The sequence below is a fragment of the Seriola aureovittata genome, chromosome 13, assembly GCF_021018895.1.
Source record: "Seriola aureovittata isolate HTS-2021-v1 ecotype China chromosome 13, ASM2101889v1, whole genome shotgun sequence".
Taxonomy (NCBI): Eukaryota; Metazoa; Chordata; class Actinopteri; order Carangiformes; family Carangidae; genus Seriola; species Seriola aureovittata.
This window is the reverse complement of record NC_079376.1, coordinates 19,430,012-19,449,952: the sequence shown is the minus strand read 5'-3', so window position 1 is coordinate 19,449,952 and position 19,941 is coordinate 19,430,012. Positions and strand designations below refer to the sequence as shown.

Here is a 19,941-nt window from a genome sequence, read left to right as displayed (position 1 = left end):
CTTGTGGTATTGGGAAATTGCTGTTGTGGGAAGGTACATTAATGGTTAGGTTACATATTTTCTCTTTACTTATTCATATGATTATTTATTTCATAATGTCTTCTTTCTATTTAACAAAGACAACTTATGGTCATGATGCCTGCTAGACCTCACCATGGTAACACTGCCATTAGCATTTAGATCAAAACACTGGTGTGATTTGTACAGCTGTTACCATGGCTATAGACTATACTGTACGTCGCCTTGAGGGACAAGATCATGGTTTGGCCCGCACTAACTGGAATTTTAACGTCCGTCCTCTCCAGCTGGATCCACAGACACCAACTTTTAAAGCAATGAAGATGAAAATGTAAATCTTGCTCAAACAACATTCTCTGATTTCTACTGGCAAGCCCAATCTTGGCTGACCCAAGACAGTGCTCGACAAGGTTAATGCAACTGGGTGTTCCAAATGTACTATATATATATATATATATATTTTTGAATTTTACTGCAGAACGTTTTTTAGTACCTTCAGTACTTGGTGTTTTGACGTAAAGGGGTTGATAAATCATGTCATAGCATCTGGCAAAGCATGTGTGTCACAGTGGAAATAGACATCCTGTTGAGACCAAGTGAAGGTATGCAGTAAGCATCGAAAGCAGCACTGGGCCCAAATCAACCTTGAGGATACACCATGTATCAGATCAATCAATCGGATACACACACACACACACCATCAGGTCCATTCGGGAGCTGCATCTTTGACTCTACCCACCTTTTCGAGATGTATCTGAATAACATCAATTAACATTTTGTGGGGTCAGACAGTATAGAGATTTAAGTAAAACCGTGAATTTATCAGTGAGGCAGAAATAATTAGAAACCTAATTGAGGCAGTTCGTGTTCCGGGAAGTCCTTCAAAACAGGTCTGCAGTTTCTCTGAAATGTCTTGATGAAGAAACTGCTTTCTCTAAACCACTGCATGAAAAAAAAGGCAGCTTAAAGATTGTAGTCTGCTAATAATTGCCTCAAGCAATAAAATTATAATTAGGTGTCCTCTGGAGGGCCTTGAACTGCTGCATATTTAAAACAAGGGGGGAATGAACCAAAAGTGAAGGAGGTGTTAATTACTAATAGAATATCTGTAGCGACTGTACTGAGGACCTCCTGCAGGAATTTAGTTGAAATAACATTCAGAAGACAGGAAAAGGAATTAATGTGAGAGGTTTCTTTTAAAATCACAACCGAAATAGGCTGGTCTTGAGGGGAAGGCTTGATTGGCAAGGAAAAGCTCTTAGCCTGATGTTTGGCACCTTTTCAGTAAAACGACTCCTACGTGTTCTTTAGGGAGGCTTTGTTGTGACTGGCGGAAAGCATGACAACAACTTCTTACATTAACCAGTACCCTAGAGTTTGTTCCATTTCTTAGAGATAACACAAACGTAATGTTTTCCCCTGTTTTAACTGTTTCTGGCGCTTTGACATTAGATTGTTTTTGAACAGATAGAAAATCAAATGATCCCCTGTGTCTTGCTGTGTCTTTTCAACTACTTAAGATTAAAACCACATTATTATCTAGTTTGTGTTAAGTTGAGCCCTTTAGGAGTAAGGCTAAGAATTCACAAAACCATAATAGCAGGGGTGAAGTTGTTTGTCAAAATGGCTCAAATGGATTGAGAAAGCAGAGCTCCAATTCCCGTGATGGCATTTCTAGTGGCACAGCTGCTTTGGCCCAGACTGAAACATCTCAACAACTATTTGATGCCATGACATTTTGCATAGTCATTGTCTCCAGAGGAACAATTGCCTAGTGTCGTCATGAGACTGACATTTTTATTTTTTGTAATAAAAATATGCTGACAACTATTACCCATGATACCTAGAGGATGAATCCTAATATCTCTAGCGAACCCCTGCCTTTTCCTCTAGCTTCACTACTTTTTTATTTATTTTGTGAAATATCTCAACATCTACTGGATGGACTGACACAAAATTGAGAACATTCACATTTCCCAGAGGATGATTCTTAATGACTTTGGAGATCCCCTGACTTCTCTTACAGAGGAAAGGATGAGGTTGACGTTTGTTATTTTGAATACCTCAACAACTATTGGATAGACTTCCATGAAATTTCTGAAGTATTTTGTCATAAATCACAACAATGTGTTGGACACATTTACATGATCTTATGATGGTGCTAAATGAAAAGTGAAAGGGTCACCAAGGTGTATTATTCATCCTGAGAGGAACAAGAGTGTCTTTACCAACCTAATGACATTTATATCAGCCTGTACACTGTACTTTGTCAGTGCTGATTAGCCAAATTTAACATGTTAATACCTTAAACTAAGATGGTGAACATGAAACATTACAGTCTGTTAAATAAAGCAACCAGCTGAACATCAGCATGTTAGCACACAAATGAGTCTGGAAGATGACAGCAAAGTCTAACAATGTTTTGAACATAAATTAACGGCGAGTCTTGTCCACGACAAATATCAATACTAGAGTGTTTCCTTGTTTTATGAATGACGCAGTTTAGTTCATGAGTTACTCAGAAGATTCTTGGGTCCCTGGGAAAATTCCTGCAGTGAAAGCTGTACTTGTGAGCATGCCTTGCTAGCGTTAGCATTTAGTCCAAAGCACCACAGAGTACAGCCTCACACTGCCTCACACAGCTGCTATGGCAGTAGATTTTGGTCTTGTTTTAACAGACAAAGATTAAAATTAAAATGTCCTACGTTAACATATGAACTTGGTGGCAAACTGAATGTATCCTTGCTGTATGAAAGCAGCGCATAGTCTAATTCTTGTATATATTAAACATATTTTTTGCAGGCATATGATGAAAGAACATTGTTGAGTAATGTTAGGACTATTTACAAAACTAACAAACACAACTATTAAAATGGAAGATAAAAGAAGGAGTAATTGTTGTATTTTTTATTAAACAATACACTTTAGTAAAATAAAATCTTGTCAGATAAAAATGGTTTGACATGAACCTTAACATACGATTTAAATTAAACATTTATAACAACAGAATGTGGAACAGTCTGTATAAAATATTGTCCACCAACTACAATTACCAAGTTAAGGACTCTGAGACATGTAAGCATGGGGTGGTCACTGCTTCATAAACTGAAACTGTAGTCTTTAACCATCAACCTACTGGTCAGAGGCTTTGTTTCACTGATGGAAATCTACAACCTTTCTGCATCATATTCACAGAATAAAGGAAATATTTCAGCATGTTACATCATTCTGAACATGTTGGAAAAATATGGTCAAATTAATCCCCTCTTGCTTTATGCAGAAAAGAGCTTGGTCTACAATCTGCATGGGAGGTGATCTCCCTCTGCTTTATGGTACTAACACAGCACCAAAACAACGCCGAGAGGACCCCACTACTATGAAAACATTCATGTTGATAGGTAGTGAAAACTGTCTGTCATCTGTGTGCGTGGCCTCGCTCACGCTTTCCTCTGATTGGTCAGTCTCTCACTCTCCGTTTTTCCTATTGGTCAATTTTATGACCGCTCTCGACAGAACAGGAAGAGATGTTAACTGGCCGTCTGCCAGGTAAATATTCAACAGAGGATGCTAGCTATGCCAGTGTCTGACACGACAAAAGGACAGCAACTCCTGAATAACTGGAGTAAAGATGAAACCACGTGCTTTATCGGGGACATTAAGGTATTTCACGATCATTAAGATACTTGTTTTCACAGTTTGAATTTGGAGAAGTTACAGGGTGCGGCCTGCTGTCATTAGCTTGCTAGCTAAACCGGGTGCTAACGTTATGATATTTAGCGGCTAGCTTAATAACTGCATTATCCACAAGCTAAAACGTCATTAACCAAGACGCTGTCTGGTACTCGACGGGTCAGCAGCCTCTTGTTGTAATGATACAAACGTTAAAAAAGAAAACACGTTAGGCGACAGTTCGTCGTTGTTACTGGTGCTGAGGTTAATGCTCAGGAAATAACTCAAGACCTAGGATTAGCTAGGTGTGTTGTTAGTTAGTTTCAGGTATGGCTCTGGACCCAAGATCTTATCTGAAGTCATGTGAATTATTAATTTAGCGATCTGGTCATGTTGAACTTGAGCTTTACATATAGCCTTATGTCAAAATAGAGAACTGTGTCGATGATAGCTTTACCAGTTCAATATGTAAACAAAGCCAGAGTAGCCACTATAAGTTACTGCTCTCTGTTCTCTTGTCGTCCTCGTCGATTCATGCAACATATAACACCCAAACAGCAACGAAAGCCACCAAAGTTATTTGGATGAACCGATACTCTGTGAAACCCCTCTGTGACTTGTAAGCGTCCTCATCAGTTCCTAAAAAGTCTGAGGTCATTTTTAAGGGTGTATGGTGTTTTGGTGTGTGTGTGTGTCTATTTTGCTGATAAATAAGGAACACCCCGGATTTGAAATCCGTGCCCAAATCTGTGGGCAAGGTCAGGTGTAAGTAAACTGGCAGATTTTCATGGCAGTTTAGTTAAATCTGTCAGACATTTTTGCTACAGACAGCTACATACTTATTGAATTGGTGGATATAGCAACAACAGCAACAGCACAACGGTCTTGATGGTTAGCTTGTGTAACTGTGAAGTGGTTTGTGATCACATATGCGTCTTGTGCAGTGGTTGCCAAACTTATTGTGCAGTATTAAGTAGTGTGAGTCTAGTAGTGGCTGTTTTGACATATTGTGTGTTTACCTGTTTGTTACTATGATATATACAGTTGCTTCCCCAAATGATTTTTATATAGGTTTGTTGATAGGAGTGATGTTTAGTCTGATGTAGACAGTATCTGTTGGGATGCTCACATGACAACAGTTTGGGCCCAGCTGTGGTAGCTAACTGAAAATAGATATGTAGTTGCTGTGCCTGACGGTGTAAACCAAAAGTGAAAAATCTTCGGTAAATGTGATGAGTCACCGACAGCAGAGATCTCTCTGTGATGGCAGCATAATCTGTTCTCGCATCTCATAACTCATGAAGGGCATTATTTAAAATCTTAACTTGCCTTACAGGAATATCAGTGCTGTCGTCCATTCAGATGGATTGAATCAGGGTAGTGTGTAAACAGAATTGGATTAGTTAGTTAGGCAGGTAGCTAGTGTTAAATCCCCTGTGAGATTCAGATCTGCTCTCATATGGCAGAATGTACAACAGTCAACAGATGTATTGTAAAATAAATTATCTGTCAAAAAGAGAAACTTGAAGACAGCGTTTTCTGTAAGAGAGAGAGCTGGTTTTGGTTACATCTCAGTGGTTTTACTGCTAACGTCATTTAAGGTGGATTAGATGAGGATTTATGTGTTTGTGTGTTAGTCTGTTTGTGTCTTTAATTCAAGCTTTTGACCCCTAAGAATGGGTTTACTTACAGCATACACTTGTAGCCACACACACACATGCAACACCCTGCTACTAACCCTGTGCCACACACAAACAAATTAAAATTACAACAACAAATTAAATCCTTCCTGTAAAAGCAAAGTTCACGACAATCAATACAGCCAGTGTCCTCATGACAAGCAAAGCAGGTTCACATATAGCCAGTTATGATCATGTGTTATGCATAGCTGGCATTGTTGTTTATATTCCCAGTGCTCCGCTCTTATGAAGGGTGGGTACTATACAAATGAACTGAAGTCTTAAACAACAACTGTACAATACTATTTTTTAAGTGGTTCAGTGCATTTATCCATCTGCTGCTCATCCAGGTTATGTTATAATTAATTAATGTTAATAATAGGAATTAATGTTATTGACAACCTGGAAGTACTGAAAAATGTGATCTTAATGTCAATAAATTAATGCACTTGGTAAATAATTCTAAAGTTATTGGTTTTCAGTGATACCTTTCATACTTTGGTTGGTAAAACAGGCATGAAATTGCATTATATGTGGTATTAAAAAGGTCTTAAAAAGTCATTCATTTAATTTGGGGAACCTGCCAGAAACCCTGGATTCGCATGTCTTGCAATTCCATCTGCCACCATTCCCATTCAAGACTTTAGCTTCAGTTAGCTTTCTTTGCGTTGCAGTACCAATTGCTTCATTAAAAAAAAAAAAATTTTTCTTTCCCTCTTTGTCTTTCTTTGCTTTATTCTACTTGCTCTTTTGTGTTCATGTTTTTTTTACTCTTTGTTTTGTCACTGTACCATGGCAGCAATCTGACATCTGACCGTTTTCAGTTTTAGACGTCAGACTGAGAGCCTGTAGCCATGGATGGGCATGTTGCCAAAAACAATGAAAGCACCTTCCCCAGCTTCGTGGATCTGGATGACTTTCTTACCAAGCACAACTCGAATTTCATCTGGCTCCTCGTTGGTGAGTGCTCTGTATCTGCACTGTTGGGAAAATACCCTGATCAATGGATATTTTTATGAGACCTCATATAATCTGTCACATGTAAAGTGCAAACCTGTCAGCACTTTCAGGTTTCCTGTTAGTGGAGCAGCAGTTTCATTTAAGATGTGCTAGTGCATCATTTGGTCTAAGCTATAGTGGAAATTCTTTTACTACTTTTATTTGTACCTCATTTATTAAACAGAGGTTTGTTAACATGTAATCCTGTTAGGTACAAATAATGACTATTTGGAGGAGTAATAATTTCAGTCCCTTACACCTTATGTGAGTGTACTGGCCTCTGATAAGAACAAATGTAATAATGTGGTAAGCACAAGAGATCATTTCAGTATCATTTCATAAGGTTTTTTAAAATATGTGAAATACTGTTAAATAAACTGAGGTGTATTGCATCAAGCCGAACGGTTAAAAGTATGATAAGCCTCTGCATTATTCCCTAATGTGCTTTATATCTCATCTTATGAAAAATTTTAATTTATATTTGCTTTTAATCACGTAGTTGTCCTGGCTGCATCTTCACTTCATTGTGATTTAATTCAGTTAAAGTATGACAAAAGATAGTTTCCAATTACTGCTCAGTTCAGGTGCAGCTCTCAGTAGGCCAATGATATTACAGGACTCACAGATGCTGTTTCCTTTGTATCACTGCAACATCTTCAACCTGGGAAGAAAAAAAAAAAAAAAAACTCTTTCAGGAATAAGAAAAAAGAGCCTTGAGTGCAGCAGTCGAACCCAGCTATGAAAGGATAAGGAGTTTCTATATGAATTCCACTGGCATTGCTATATTCTTTAGACAATAAAGTCTAGAAATGAATTTGTGTGAACGGGTCTTTGTCTTGTCAGAAAAAGTAGCATTTGGCACATTGCATTCACACACGGTCTGTTGACCTTATAAATAACACGGTCATTCACATGTATAATTAAAGAATTTGACTTAACAGAGGCGAAATCAGCATCAGTGATTTATATTTGAAAATGGAAGATGGAAGCAAACATTTCCAAGCATCAGAAAACATTAAAAATGTTATTATGATTTCTCGTATTAACAAACTTACTGTATCAATATGAGAGTGATATCAGGAATTCTAATTAAAGCTTTAGTTGGCTTGAGAATTCATCATCTTTTACTGACTGAGACCATTTTCTGTTTTTCCACAGCTACCATTCTGTCCTGTGGATGGATCATCTATTTAACTTATTACAACTCCCGCAACATTGGCCTCATCCTCACCCTCATCATCAACAGACTCTACAAGGATGGCTACATTCACATCGGTGTGTTCATCAGGAGCATCACACTGTGATGAATAGGCGGGAGGAACACTGCCAAAGCTCTCAGTTCAAGGCGTTAGCTCAGGCTGCTGAATATTTCATGATGAGCCAGGTTCTCTCAGTGATTATCTCCACAGAGCATGAACAGCAAACTGCAACCAACACCAGATTGAATTTCTCTACATAAATGACGCAGGAATTAATTTATAAATGCATGAATTCAAGTGTAACTTAAGTCTCAATTATTTGTTAGCAAGTGAATAGGTTTTTACAAAAACATCAGCATCTTTACTAAAGAGTAGATCTTGTCAGGTCCATCTGCTCTGAAATACGACTCTAATTACAGCCATGTAATTAACCAAAAAAGAAGCCAGAGCATGTCTTAGTCATGCCTAATGAACTTGCAAAATCTTATATTTACTTAGCATCACAGCAGTGTATGTGGACAGGAATCTGCAGCTCACTGTCTGTGAGCAAATAGGAAGCACAAGAATGATTACCAAGGCAGAATTAACATTTTATGAGGAGCGCATGGCTTAGTTGCATCGTAATGGCACCAGCTTTTGGAAATAAACAAATAAACAAATCTTCATAACAAACAGCACAGTTCTGATACTTCTCACTTTACAGACAAAACTTGTTTTCTGCTTAGCAGGTTCGAACGTGCTTTAAGGTGTGTCTTTTCATAGGCCAGGATTGAGTCGGGTAAAAGCTGTAGATGTACGTCGGAAGCACTGACCAAAACAAGCGTCCTGGTGATTTGGTCTTGGGCAAGTTGCATATCCTGTCTTGAGTCAGAAAAGTCAAAAATACCACAAACAGGACTGGGATGATTAGAGTTGAACCACTGAGGCGCTGAAATTTAGCATGAAATAATTAAAACAGAGGAAGACGTTATGAGCCAAAAAGGATTAATGACAGAAAATCATGTTCAGTTTTCAGCTCATCTTTCTTGCTCAGTGACAGCCTGTGACCTACTTGTACGATTAGATGCTAATTAAGATTATTTTTTCTCAATGATAAGAGAAGAGACAAGGTGATTAAATATCTCAGCAACACACAGAGTTTTTATTTTTACCAGGGTTTACAGAACTATCTAATTACATCTTTTGTTTAACATATTAATTAGCTCCTTTATTAACTTGAATTCACACCACCGTGATCAAACATTTTTAGACTTTTGGAAACTGATCATATTAAATTATTTCACTCAGTATGATGAAAGCTACTATTATTGTTAATGAAAGTGTTATGCTAACAATCTGTGTCTGTCCACTTCTCCACAGGCTCCTTCTCCTTCTCTGTGCTGTCGGGGAAAGTCATGTTCAGAGACGTCTATTACATCAACCAAGACATGTCCATCAGGTGACCTCTCCCGTGTTCTTCTATCTTAAGGCCTACACACACGGCCGCCGAACAGTGCGCATCAAAACAGCTGCCTCAGTGATTTTTTGTGTGCAACCCCACAGCTATGTGTGCACATTGACGCACTGCTCGGCGACACTCGACGCCACTGTTACATTTCCAGCCTCGTTACCCCTGAAAAAACGCATTGTTTGTCCAGAGAAAAGGCTGTTTTGTATTTCCCGGCTACTGTAGCAGTTCGTCTTCCCTCTCCTCACTTCTCGCTCTCCCTCTCTCTGTTGCCTCTTGTGTGTGTACAATGGATAAGGAGAGACTACTTGTTGACGTTGAGAAACATAAGGAGCTTTAGGACCCACAATCATGTTCACACATCAGGCAGTGGCAGAAAAAGATGTTGCCTGGGGAACCATAGGTCTGGTGGGTGTCCAGTGACCACACATGATTTGAAGTTGATACACGTTGTCCTCTGTATGTGGTCTTTATGTTGATGGCACGTTGCAGCGCGATGCTTCCTATTGGTGCTAGAACCGGCACTTGACACGCATAATATGAGGCGCCGCGGCGCTGGTGTGTTTTCAGCTTTATAACCTCATAGCTTACACCCAATTGATTGATTTTTTTCTTTCTTTTCTGTGTAAAAGGATACAGGATGGCTTCCTCATATTTCGCTGGTGGAAAATGTATAACCCAAAACAGAAACAGCATGGTGAGTCAACTGTGTCTGTCCTCTGGACAATAAAGAAAAAAGAAATTCCGAAGAAAACTTTCTGTTGTTTTTAGTTTCTTGCTAATGAATTGTTAAATTGTTCACTGATTAACCCAACTCAGGAGTTTGTAATTAGCCTGCAGGATAAGCTTTAATGACCTTTTCTTGGATAAAGTTTTTATTTTGTTGATCATTCAGCAAATTATTTCATCAGTCACCTGCAGAAAATAGTGTCAATTAGAGCTGCAACAATTTTGATTATCAGTTAAAAGTTCTTTATAAGCAAAAATGACAAAAAATTCTCTCTCTCAGTTTGTCACATATATGAGCACAGATTTCTTTTGCTTCTAAGATAGCAAGCGGAACATTTCTGGGTTTTGAACTATTGTTTGGACAAAGTAAGAACATGACAACATGGGCTTTGAGATATTGTTATGCATTTCTCAATATTAGACATACATTAAACATACCTACAGGTCAAACGATGACACAATTTAAGTAAGAAACTGACTGTCAGATTATGACAATAATTCTTAGTTACAGCCCCAGTGTAAATTTTAAAGAGCTCTTATTTCTTTCTGTTGATGGAAGGAAACATGAACCTAGATGGAAGAAAGTCAGATTCCTGGATGGTGACCTTTGAGATGTCTCTCTTGTCTTTGTCATCAGACCCCAAGGCAGAGACCAGGCTTTACGTGACAGTCAACGGCTTTGAGTTCCACGTCTACAACCGAACCGACCTCTACGCCCGCCTACAGGAGACCTTCGGACTGGAACCCACACTCATAACACCCAAAAAAGATGAAGAGAGGGGACGAGAGGACAGAAACAAAACCCTGGACAGGTACATCCGAGGCCTGATCAAGCAGATTTTCACGTTATTAAATATTAGTCTTGTTTAAAGTGTCACTGACCTTGATTTGATGCTGGAAACGTAGCACCACTAAACCGTTCTAAGACTGAAATGTCTTCTGCTCGTTGTGTAGTGTGAACATCAAAGCAGAGAGTCCAGACCCTTCGTCGTCGTGGCGCTCCCTCATTCCTGTTATCAAAGTTAACATCAGCACCGTGAGTACCTCTGAAATTCAACAGAAATTTCACAGAATTTAGTTGATGGTCTAAAAAAAACAAAAAAACTAAAATATCAGCTGTAGAAATAGCTTGAGAGTAATGTTTTGAAAAGGAGCTGGTGAAGAATGTAAGAGCGTTTCGGCCTCGTTCTTTAACTGCATGTGTGTTTGCTGTCCTGTAGGGTCGCTTGGCGTTTGGGAACCACTACCTCCCACAGACTCTGTGTGTGAACTTTGAGGACGCCTTCCTGACGTACGCCACCAAGCCTCCATCCAGCCACCTGGACCAGTACATGCACATCGTCAAAGGCTCGCTGGAAAATGTGCGTGTCATGCTGGTTCCTAGTCCGCGCTACTTGGGCATGCAGAATGATGAGTAAGTCCAAGTCATGTACTTCTCTCTGTGTAAAATCACCTGGTGTCGAAGGCTTGTAGTTGAAGAGGTTTTGCTGTTTAAGTTCAAGGGTGAAATCCATATAAAAGAAATGAAACTTAAAATTCAGTATTTATTTATTCAAAGCAACGTGTAGCCATCGTCATATTTCTACTTGTCGTTGTCAGTAATAAGACTTTTTTTCTCCAAAATGTTTTTAGAGATAAAGCTCTTGTCTGATCCTCAAAATATCCTGTGTCAGTCATTTTTTAAAGCATGCCATAATAACTGTAGAGAATTAGATCATTATACAGTTAACATTGGATAATTCTGTGCACCACTCTCATTGCAATATGTAAATGTATGGTATGAATGTTAAACACAGCCAAGAGTCACTCTATAAAAACAGAAAATAAACTTTTTGTGCCACATTTAAGAGTTTTTTGCTTTGATTACTTATCACTGCATTTAATGTGCAACTGCTTTTACTTTGCTGAGTGTAGGAGCTGCAGCCTTCTTAAAGGTTAAAGCTGTTGGATATAGAATAAAGACCAAATACCAAAAATGTTGCCGTGTGAATGTTTCACCTGGCAGCTTTAGCTGAACTGCGTAATAAGCTTGAGTGCCATAAACCATTATCCCCACTTAAACTGAATGAAACGACTTTGAAAGTAAAATTGCGTCAAAGTTAAAGACTCACTCTCGGCATCTTGGCATAGAAAAACCTCCAGCAGTCCTTGACGCTTTATTGGAATGACAGCGAGATCAAGTAAAAATGTGTAAGAGGAAAGCCAGTGCATTTAGAAAATTAAAATGAAGTGTCTTCATGCCAGTATAAAGCTTTAACACAGAATATTTAATTGTATAATGCTTTGGGACCTTTGATGGACCTGCTGACCTGCTGTGACCATTGATTTTATCTGTAAACACTGACTCTGTGGATTTGTTTTCTAGACCTCCCAGACTGATGGGTGAAGGTTTTGTGGTGATGCAGTCCAATGACGTTGACATCTATTACTACCAGGATGAACCCGGTATTTACAAACGCACTCACACACACAGACAGTTTGAAACTGTGAACCAGCAAAACCAGCAGTGCAGCAACAATACCAAAAAATACATGTCTTTTCCCTGAAAGAAATGCACAGAATTGTTTCACATTGAGAGATTTGGACATGCTGTATTTATCTCTGCACTTCATTACTAGCAGAAGATACATGAGCGTGCGTGTGTTTGCAGGTCTGGTCCCTGTGGAGCAGGAGAATGGGGAGGAGGCAGAGACGTGCAGTGAGGGTGATAAGCTCCAGGATTTGCCCCCGTGTTGGGGTCTGGATATCGTCTGTGGGAAAGGAACCGACTTCAACTACGGGCCTTGGGCGGATCGGCAGAGGTGTGAAACAAGCATGCAGAAATGATACATTCATTAGTCAATCTCAGCATTATAAAAAGCATTTGCTGACATTAAAAGCGTGGCTATAAATGTTGTTTAAAATCTTACCAAATATTAAACCGAAGATTCAGCACAAAAATGCCACAATTGCTTTTGTAATTTGAGCAGTTAGAGCCAGTTCTCTGAGGACTGACTTTGGCAGTTACAAACCAACCAGTTTCCCTGCAATGGTAAAATCTATAAATTACATAAGTTTGAAGACATAGCACAATCTTTTGGGTGTATTACACCAGCAGATACAGCTACAGTATATATGTAAAAAGTGTAAGATGAGTGCTGTTTTAGACTGTTGTTGAAAGGTCATGGCTCAAACTTTGAAGGCTTCAGATTTGGGCTTTACAAACATGGTCTTGCGTTTACATGCGCACACTCTAAATGTGTCTCAGGGACTGTCTGTGGAAGTTCTTCATCCCGGCCGACTACCAGGCCATGAAAGTCACAGAGGTCGCCCAGCCAGGAAAACCCAGACAGATCCAGGCATTCGAGCTCCGCATGAACATCATTGCTGACGCCACCATCGATCTGCTTTTCACCAAAAACAGGGTGACTCTTACTTTCTCTCTCATGTGCTCTCTCTCTTGCCAGCCCCTTTGATCTTTCGTCCTTTCTCTGCCGCTCCCCTTGTCCTTGTCTTTATGCTTCACCATGTTTAAGATATTGATATTGGTTCATGTTTTATACTTTTCAAATTTCCATCCTAGAGCAGTGCAGGGAATTCCACAGAGCAAAGTATGTGGAGTGAATACTAAATAACAACATGAATGCACATTGAATTAAAACATGAAATGGCTTGAGTCAGGGAAGACTGTCATTTTATTACCTCTTTTGAACCTATTTTTGTTCAGATTAGGTGCCTTTCTTTCATTTTTAAAGCAGTCAGGCTCCCTCTCTAATATTCTGACAGCATGTACGACCCAACCCCCTCCCTGCTCTGTCTTCATCTCTGTTACTAGGAAACCAATGCCATCCATGTGAATGTAGGTGCAGGCTCTTACTTGGAAGTCAACATCCCCATGACTGTAGGAGAGAACGGTAAGTGTGTGTTTCACAGAAATAAGATCAGTAGACTAAAATGGAAGAACTCTGATCAGTTGATGTCCCACTGTTTCGAGGACAAATTGTTGTTCAGATAGAAGCGCATGTGAAATCAACAGTTTCCCAGTCATTTGATGATAATACACTAACACACTGATTAACGCATGGCACTTTACTCAAAAGTCAGGATGAACACATGCTAGTATACCAAATTAAATAAAATGAAATGAAAGACTTTTCAGCCTAATCCTGGCTAATGTGGATCAAATCATTTTACCATTCAAGTGAATGGGACAGTGGTCTCAGACTTTTGGAGACCACTGTATTTATTTCCATTGAAATGTATCGAAATGCATCATGAGCCTTTCTTTCTTCCCATTAACTTACATAATAAATCATAATTTACTTATTATTATTATTATTATTATTTATCTAGGATGTCTTGAGATCACACTTTCTTGATAGTTCCATTGTGTATGTGGGCAACTGAGCTTAAATTCAATACTAAGGTTCTCCCCACATTATAGACCAAAGATCAAGTAAAACCATCAATAACCATCATTCAGTTTAACTTGATATCCAGAATAATACGACTGAACTCAGGGAACAGCCGCAGTTGTACCAATGTGTAATAATTTATCACCCTGAGCAGATAATATTTGGTCAGTCATCAGTCAATGCTCTCCTCTGCTCCCAGAAATGTAGTTAACATAAGTAGCTTTTGAGATGTGGCTGGTAAATGTCATTATTTGCAGGAACTTAGCTGTAGCTTTGGGTTTTGAGGATTGATGTCGCTGCTTTTCTGCCTCCGTCTCCTGCCCTCAGGCTACTCTCCCACCATCAAAGGTCAGCTGCTTCACGTGGACACCACCAGCAGCATGCAGTACAGGACGCTTCTGGAGGCTGAGATGTTAGCTGTAAGTGGCAGGCGATTACACACGGAGCTCTAAGGAGAAATTTGGAAAAAAAAAATTGCCACCTGTTAGCTGGCTAGTAATGCAAGGGAGACTTTAGCAAATGCCATGTCAAACCTGAAAAATAGCAATCGCTCTGCCGGGAGTGAAATTGTTTCCTGCCTCTGCCTTTATCTCAGTTCCATGTGATAGCCAGTTACCCTCGGGTGTGGAACATGCCTCAGTCGTGGCAGTGTGAGATTGAGGTGTACAAGGCCACCTACCACTTCATCTACGCCCAGAAAAACTTTTTCACTGGTGAGTCCTCCAGCAAACACAAATTGTTGTTGATAATCTGAATATTCTGAGGTTTTATAATCAGGTTATTAGCATTTAGCGCTTAGCACTTCAATAGTAAAATGTATGAAACTTCCCATTTTTCCATTTCATCACTGTTCCTTCTCTCTCTTTAGATTTGATCCAGGACTGGGCGAGTGACAGCGCCCCAGACATCTACTCCTTTGTGCCGTATTCCTGGAAATTCAAGATCCTTTTCCACCAGTTTGAGATGATCTGGGCGGCAAATCAGCACAACTGGATCGACTGTTCCACCAAGCAGCAAGAGAATGGTGAGAGAGATGCTCTTCTAGATGCAGATAGATTCGACGATACATTCATAAAAATATGATATATATATATATATATGATACATTCATTGTTTAGAGATTCATATCTTTTACTCGACAGCAAGATTTCTTATGACTTGATGTTTTTGCCAAAATGCACATGCACATAGTGAAAGAAAGTATTTAACTAATATATTTGACTTTGGTGAACTATTTTATACAGTTGACAAGTTCAATGTTCAGCAAGTAAGACAGAGGTGTTAGGTTACAGAATGTGCAGATTTGTTCAGTCAGATGCTTATTTTTCTACATTAATGGTCGTTAATATCTACAGCAGATTTCTGTAACAATGTGCAAACATGTCGAGTCAGACCACAATGCCAGCTCTTGTAAGACACAGACTGTATGTTCAGATATTTCTGTGACAGTGAAGAATAGAAAATGGTAAAAGGGAGAACTCATTTATCCTGTCTTTATTTCCTCAATAAGCAAGCATAGCTTTAGCACTATTGCAAAAAATGGAAAAAAAAACAAAAAAACAAATCCAGCCATGAAAGCATCATAATGCCTCTTTAACCCCGGAAGCTCCTGCCCATGACAGGACACTGTGACTCTGTTACTCTATATCTGTCTTCATATATAGCGCAGCGTATACTCCACTTAATCCCAGAGCAGCGCAGACTAATCAGTTGCGTTATTGATCTTTTCTAGTGTACCTGGCAGCGTGTGGTGAGACGCTTAATATAGACTTCACTTTGCCTTTCAATGAGTTTGTTCCAACCACCTGCCATACCCGCTTCAGCTTGAAGGTGAGTCATGCCTTAAGTGAATGTGATTAATTCCAAAAGTAAATGTTCATATTTTATTTGAGTTTAATTTGCAATGTTTTCTCCTGTTTTTGGGAAAATATATCTACAGCTGACTGCACATACTGTATATTTACATTTTTTTTTAAAGACTCTATGCGCCCACAGATGGGAAAACTTTGACACCAGCTATGAATATGTGTGGGTGCATGAACGTTTATGTGTTTTGCCCGCCTCAGGCGGAGGATACAGACATGCGACTGTCCCTGCCAGAGTGCCACCCGAGCCGCTACCCCCTCCTCACCCTGGCCAAAGACTACCAGAACGTCAAGCTCCCTCCGGACATGTTCATGCCGGGGGAGAATCAAGGCGCTCCCCCTCCCAAACCCAGCAAGTCTTGCTGGAGGAACATCACCCACGCAGAGTGAGTTAAACCTGCAAATGGTTTCTTTCTAGTTGTGGGCAAAAAGTGAGCATGTTAGCAAAAGAGTAGGGTGACTCACCGTTGTAACACTGACTCACATCAGTGCTCAGGTAGAAAGGAAAGGTTGCCAAGGTGGTAGCTGGTAATTTCAAGTAAATGCACCACTAACCTTTTCATGCTTTGGTTGCTTGAGTAGTTGCTGTCTGCTGGTTTTAAGAGAGAGGTAATAGGCTGTTTAATGGGGCTGTTTGGACATCTTTCTATATAGCATCCTCAATTATGTATGTATGTATTACGTAATAATGTTAAGGTATCCCTCATTTGAGGTAGAGATGAGATGAGCTCAAATCGGTCCATTTACACCCTTAATTATGTATAAAACTAGTCTGCATCCATCTTAGTCTGCACCCCTGGTTGGAGAAATCAGCCTCTATTTCCATATTGTAAACACCACCATAAAAAGGTCGGCAAAAGTTCAAACAGGTGCTATAGAAGCAGGCATTGTGCACTCTGAACATGATAACTCAACATCGAGATCATTTATTATGTATAGCCCATAGCCAGACTATACTGATGTAACCCTGCGAGAGACCCACTCACCCCCCGCCCCCCTGGGAGGGTATGATCAAATTCTGTCTGGATCGGCGCACTCTGGGCTGCAGAGAAATCAAGCGCAGCACATTTACCGTGTCTTGCCTGTACTGTATGTCCTCGAGTTGAACGCTTCATAAAGCAAACGATGAACTGGAAAATCCACTTGAAACGACGATAAATTTCGGCATCATGACTGTATATTTTTCTTCCTTATATCAGGGCTGGTTGGGTGGATTGCTGGAGTGTACCCAACTTCTTGCTCATCATTGACTACACCTGGCATCCCATTTATCCCCAGAAGGCTGATGAGCAGCTCAAACAGTCACGTAAGCGCGCTGCTATAGGATCAATGCTGATCTTTCTAAACTATAAGACTATGATCCGTGAAAAGGAATTTCTTTAAAATCTTCTCTCGGTCACCTTATCAGTGTTTGACATAATCTTATCTAATGTGCTTGCTTCCTTACCTAGTGTCTGAAATGGAGGAATCAATGCTGTCAGCGCTGCGTCCCCCAGAACACACATCTGTACCCCATAATGCCCCGCCACGCTTCGCCACATCTTCCTCAGCTGCTCACAGCAGGGTGCCCGCTGACCCCTCGGAGCTCCCCCCTGACAGACTTCACGTGGAGATGGAAATGTCTCCAGATTCTCAAATCATCCTCTATGGGCCTTTGCTCCGAGCACTGATTTCCATCAAGGTAAAGAGACGTCCTTGAATTATTATGTAATAATCTTATAATGTTTTTTTTTTTTTTTTCTAATTTTGTTAAGTAGGTTGTCATTGCTTTGTTTCAGTAACAAACACACTTTTAGTGAAAACAGGAAAGCGCTGGTATAGGAAAGGTTAAGTTTTCAATCCACCAGAAAGCCTGCAGACCTCCCCTGCTGCTGTTCCCACAGGAAAACTATTTTGGGGAGGATGACATGTACACAGACTTTGAGGAGGCGGTGTCCAGCCCCGTGTTATCCACCTCGACCTCCTCGGGCCTCGGCTGGTCTCCTCTGGGCATGGAGGACAGTGAACAGAAAGAAACCTCAGACCTCCATCCGCTGGACCTGCGCCCCTGGGACATCACTGTGCTCATCAACCTTTACAAAGTCCACGGCCGACTGCCCATGGTAAGACTAATGACTCCCAATACCCCAGTTTGGCTTAAAAAAGAAAGGTGAAGAATAAAAGAGCGAGACGGAGAGATCAGTGTAGTAGAGCAAGTAGGGTTCTTTAAAAGATAATGAAATAATTCCACCACTTCAGTGCGAAATAGATCTGATGAAAATGTGCACGGTATGCATGCTAGATAATCCGTAGAGACAGACATAAAAGTAATATGAATATTTTAAATTTGAAGTATATAAGTATGAAAAATATCAAGATATTGTTTGCAATATATAAAAACGAACATATGAGAAAATAAAGTGTGCAGATCTAAATTGAAACCCACTGTATTTATTAAAGAATTTTTTTTTGATCTAAACCTGCAAATCATGCTTTTTAAAGTTGACGTGTGTTTTTGTTTGTGAAAACGACTTGACGCACGATTCCATCTGTTTGCTCACTTTCGCGGGTGCCTCCAGCACTGCAGCAGCGAGGGTCCCGAAGGTCCATCCGGCTTCTTGGAGCGGCTGTGTTTTGAAATGAAAAAGGGTTACAAGGAGACGATGCTTCAGCTGCTCCTGTCTCCCATGCACATCTTCATCAGTGACAACTACCAGGTACGAAACACAACTACACAGCTGCAAGCTACTGTTTTGTTTCGGCTCCATACTGTGCAGACATTGTTTTAGTTTATTTTTATGAAAGCTTTTAGTAAAAGATAAATGACAGCAGTACAGGCACAAAATGACATTAGTGCCTGCGTTTTACCGTTAAAAACATTCAGCTATGTGGGTTTATATGTTTTGTAGAATAAACAATTATCACACAAACAACTACCCTTTAATCTGGTAACTGAAAGGGTGACTCAGCCCCTTAGAAAACGCCCTGAATAAAGCTGCAATAAGTGTTGCATAATGTGAAACATGCTTGCACCAGCCACATGTTTGCATAAGCAGCTGCATATTGTATAATCTCTCAGAATTTCTAAGCTTTAGCCACGAGTTGGATCCTATTTCCTGCTCAGAGTGAATAACTTTCCTTAATCCCCTGTGGCCCTCATCTTTCTCCTCTGGTGGGATAACAAGCTCTTCTTATGGCACGTGTCAGGTTATTATGGGAAAAAAAAAAAAAAAAAAAATCACATATTTCACTTCAGCTAGAGATTGCTTTTAGCACCAGCAAATCACTTTGAGGTTGTTTTTTTTTCCACTTTCTGTCATTTGACCTGCACCTTAAGGCAATGATTTTAAGGTAAAAAATAAATGAATCCGTTCTTTTGCCCACAGCGTCCCACATCAGACGGGGTCTTGAGGGATGGCCACCTGAGTCTGTCTGGCCTGCAGATGAGGGCACATGCCATGTTCTCTGCTCAGGGCCTTCCTCTGGGCAGTGACACGCTGGAGTACGCCTGGCTCATTGACATGCAGGCCGGGGGGCTTACTGGCAGGGTCACTGTACCACAGGTGTGTGTGTGTGTGTGTGTGTGTGTGTGTGTGTGTGTGTGTGTGTGTGTGTGTGTGTGTGTGTATAATGTGGGCGGTCATGTATTATATATGTGCAGCCTTATGCTATGATTATGATATGTATAGCTGTTTAGGTCAGCTGAGTGTGTGAGTGGTAGTGTGTGTGGGCAATTATATATGTGTGTGTGTGTGTGTGTGTGTGTGTGTGTGTGTGTGTGACTGGAGTCAGGAACTTTTCTTGCTTGTATGAACCACCTGTCTAATATAATGCTATCCAAAAATAGCCCTGCCACAAATACTGCTGTGGTGAATTTATAGAGTTGAGATTTTGTCGCTTATAATTGTGTGAGGTTTTCTTTCTGCTTTGTACACCCACACAATGACTGCATTTGTTTTAGTC

At 40.1% G+C, this 19,941-nt stretch overlaps 1 protein-coding gene across 12 annotated transcripts in view; it reads left to right on the top strand.

Moving 5' to 3' along the window:
* Nucleotides 1–3,550: 3,550 nt before the first annotated feature.
* The window catches only part of kiaa1109 (KIAA1109 ortholog), a 70,838-nt gene continuing 54,447 nt past the window's right edge, over nt 3,551–19,941 (top strand). For all 12 annotated transcript variants that reach the window (XM_056392815.1, XM_056392817.1, XM_056392827.1 and 9 more), the window contains exons 1-22: nt 3,551–3,678; nt 6,191–6,326; nt 7,524–7,640; nt 8,924–9,002; nt 9,644–9,708; nt 10,378–10,552; nt 10,695–10,776; nt 10,961–11,154; nt 12,106–12,185; nt 12,391–12,541; nt 12,988–13,144; nt 13,555–13,633; nt 14,462–14,553; nt 14,730–14,847; nt 15,003–15,158; nt 15,867–15,964; nt 16,201–16,385; nt 17,199–17,305; nt 17,451–17,680; nt 17,883–18,101; nt 18,558–18,695; nt 19,365–19,541. In XM_056392815.1, coding sequence (XP_056248790.1) covers nt 6,221–6,326; nt 7,524–7,640; nt 8,924–9,002; nt 9,644–9,708; nt 10,378–10,552; nt 10,695–10,776; nt 10,961–11,154; nt 12,106–12,185; nt 12,391–12,541; nt 12,988–13,144; nt 13,555–13,633; nt 14,462–14,553; nt 14,730–14,847; nt 15,003–15,158; nt 15,867–15,964; nt 16,201–16,385; nt 17,199–17,305; nt 17,451–17,680; nt 17,883–18,101; nt 18,558–18,695; nt 19,365–19,541 — 2,805 coding nt within the window. In that variant the 5' untranslated portion in view covers nt 3,551–3,678; nt 6,191–6,220. The remainder of the gene's footprint in view (nt 3,679–6,190; nt 6,327–7,523; nt 7,641–8,923; nt 9,003–9,643; nt 9,709–10,377; nt 10,553–10,694; nt 10,777–10,960; nt 11,155–12,105; nt 12,186–12,390; nt 12,542–12,987; nt 13,145–13,554; nt 13,634–14,461; nt 14,554–14,729; nt 14,848–15,002; nt 15,159–15,866; nt 15,965–16,200; nt 16,386–17,198; nt 17,306–17,450; nt 17,681–17,882; nt 18,102–18,557; nt 18,696–19,364; nt 19,542–19,941) is intronic.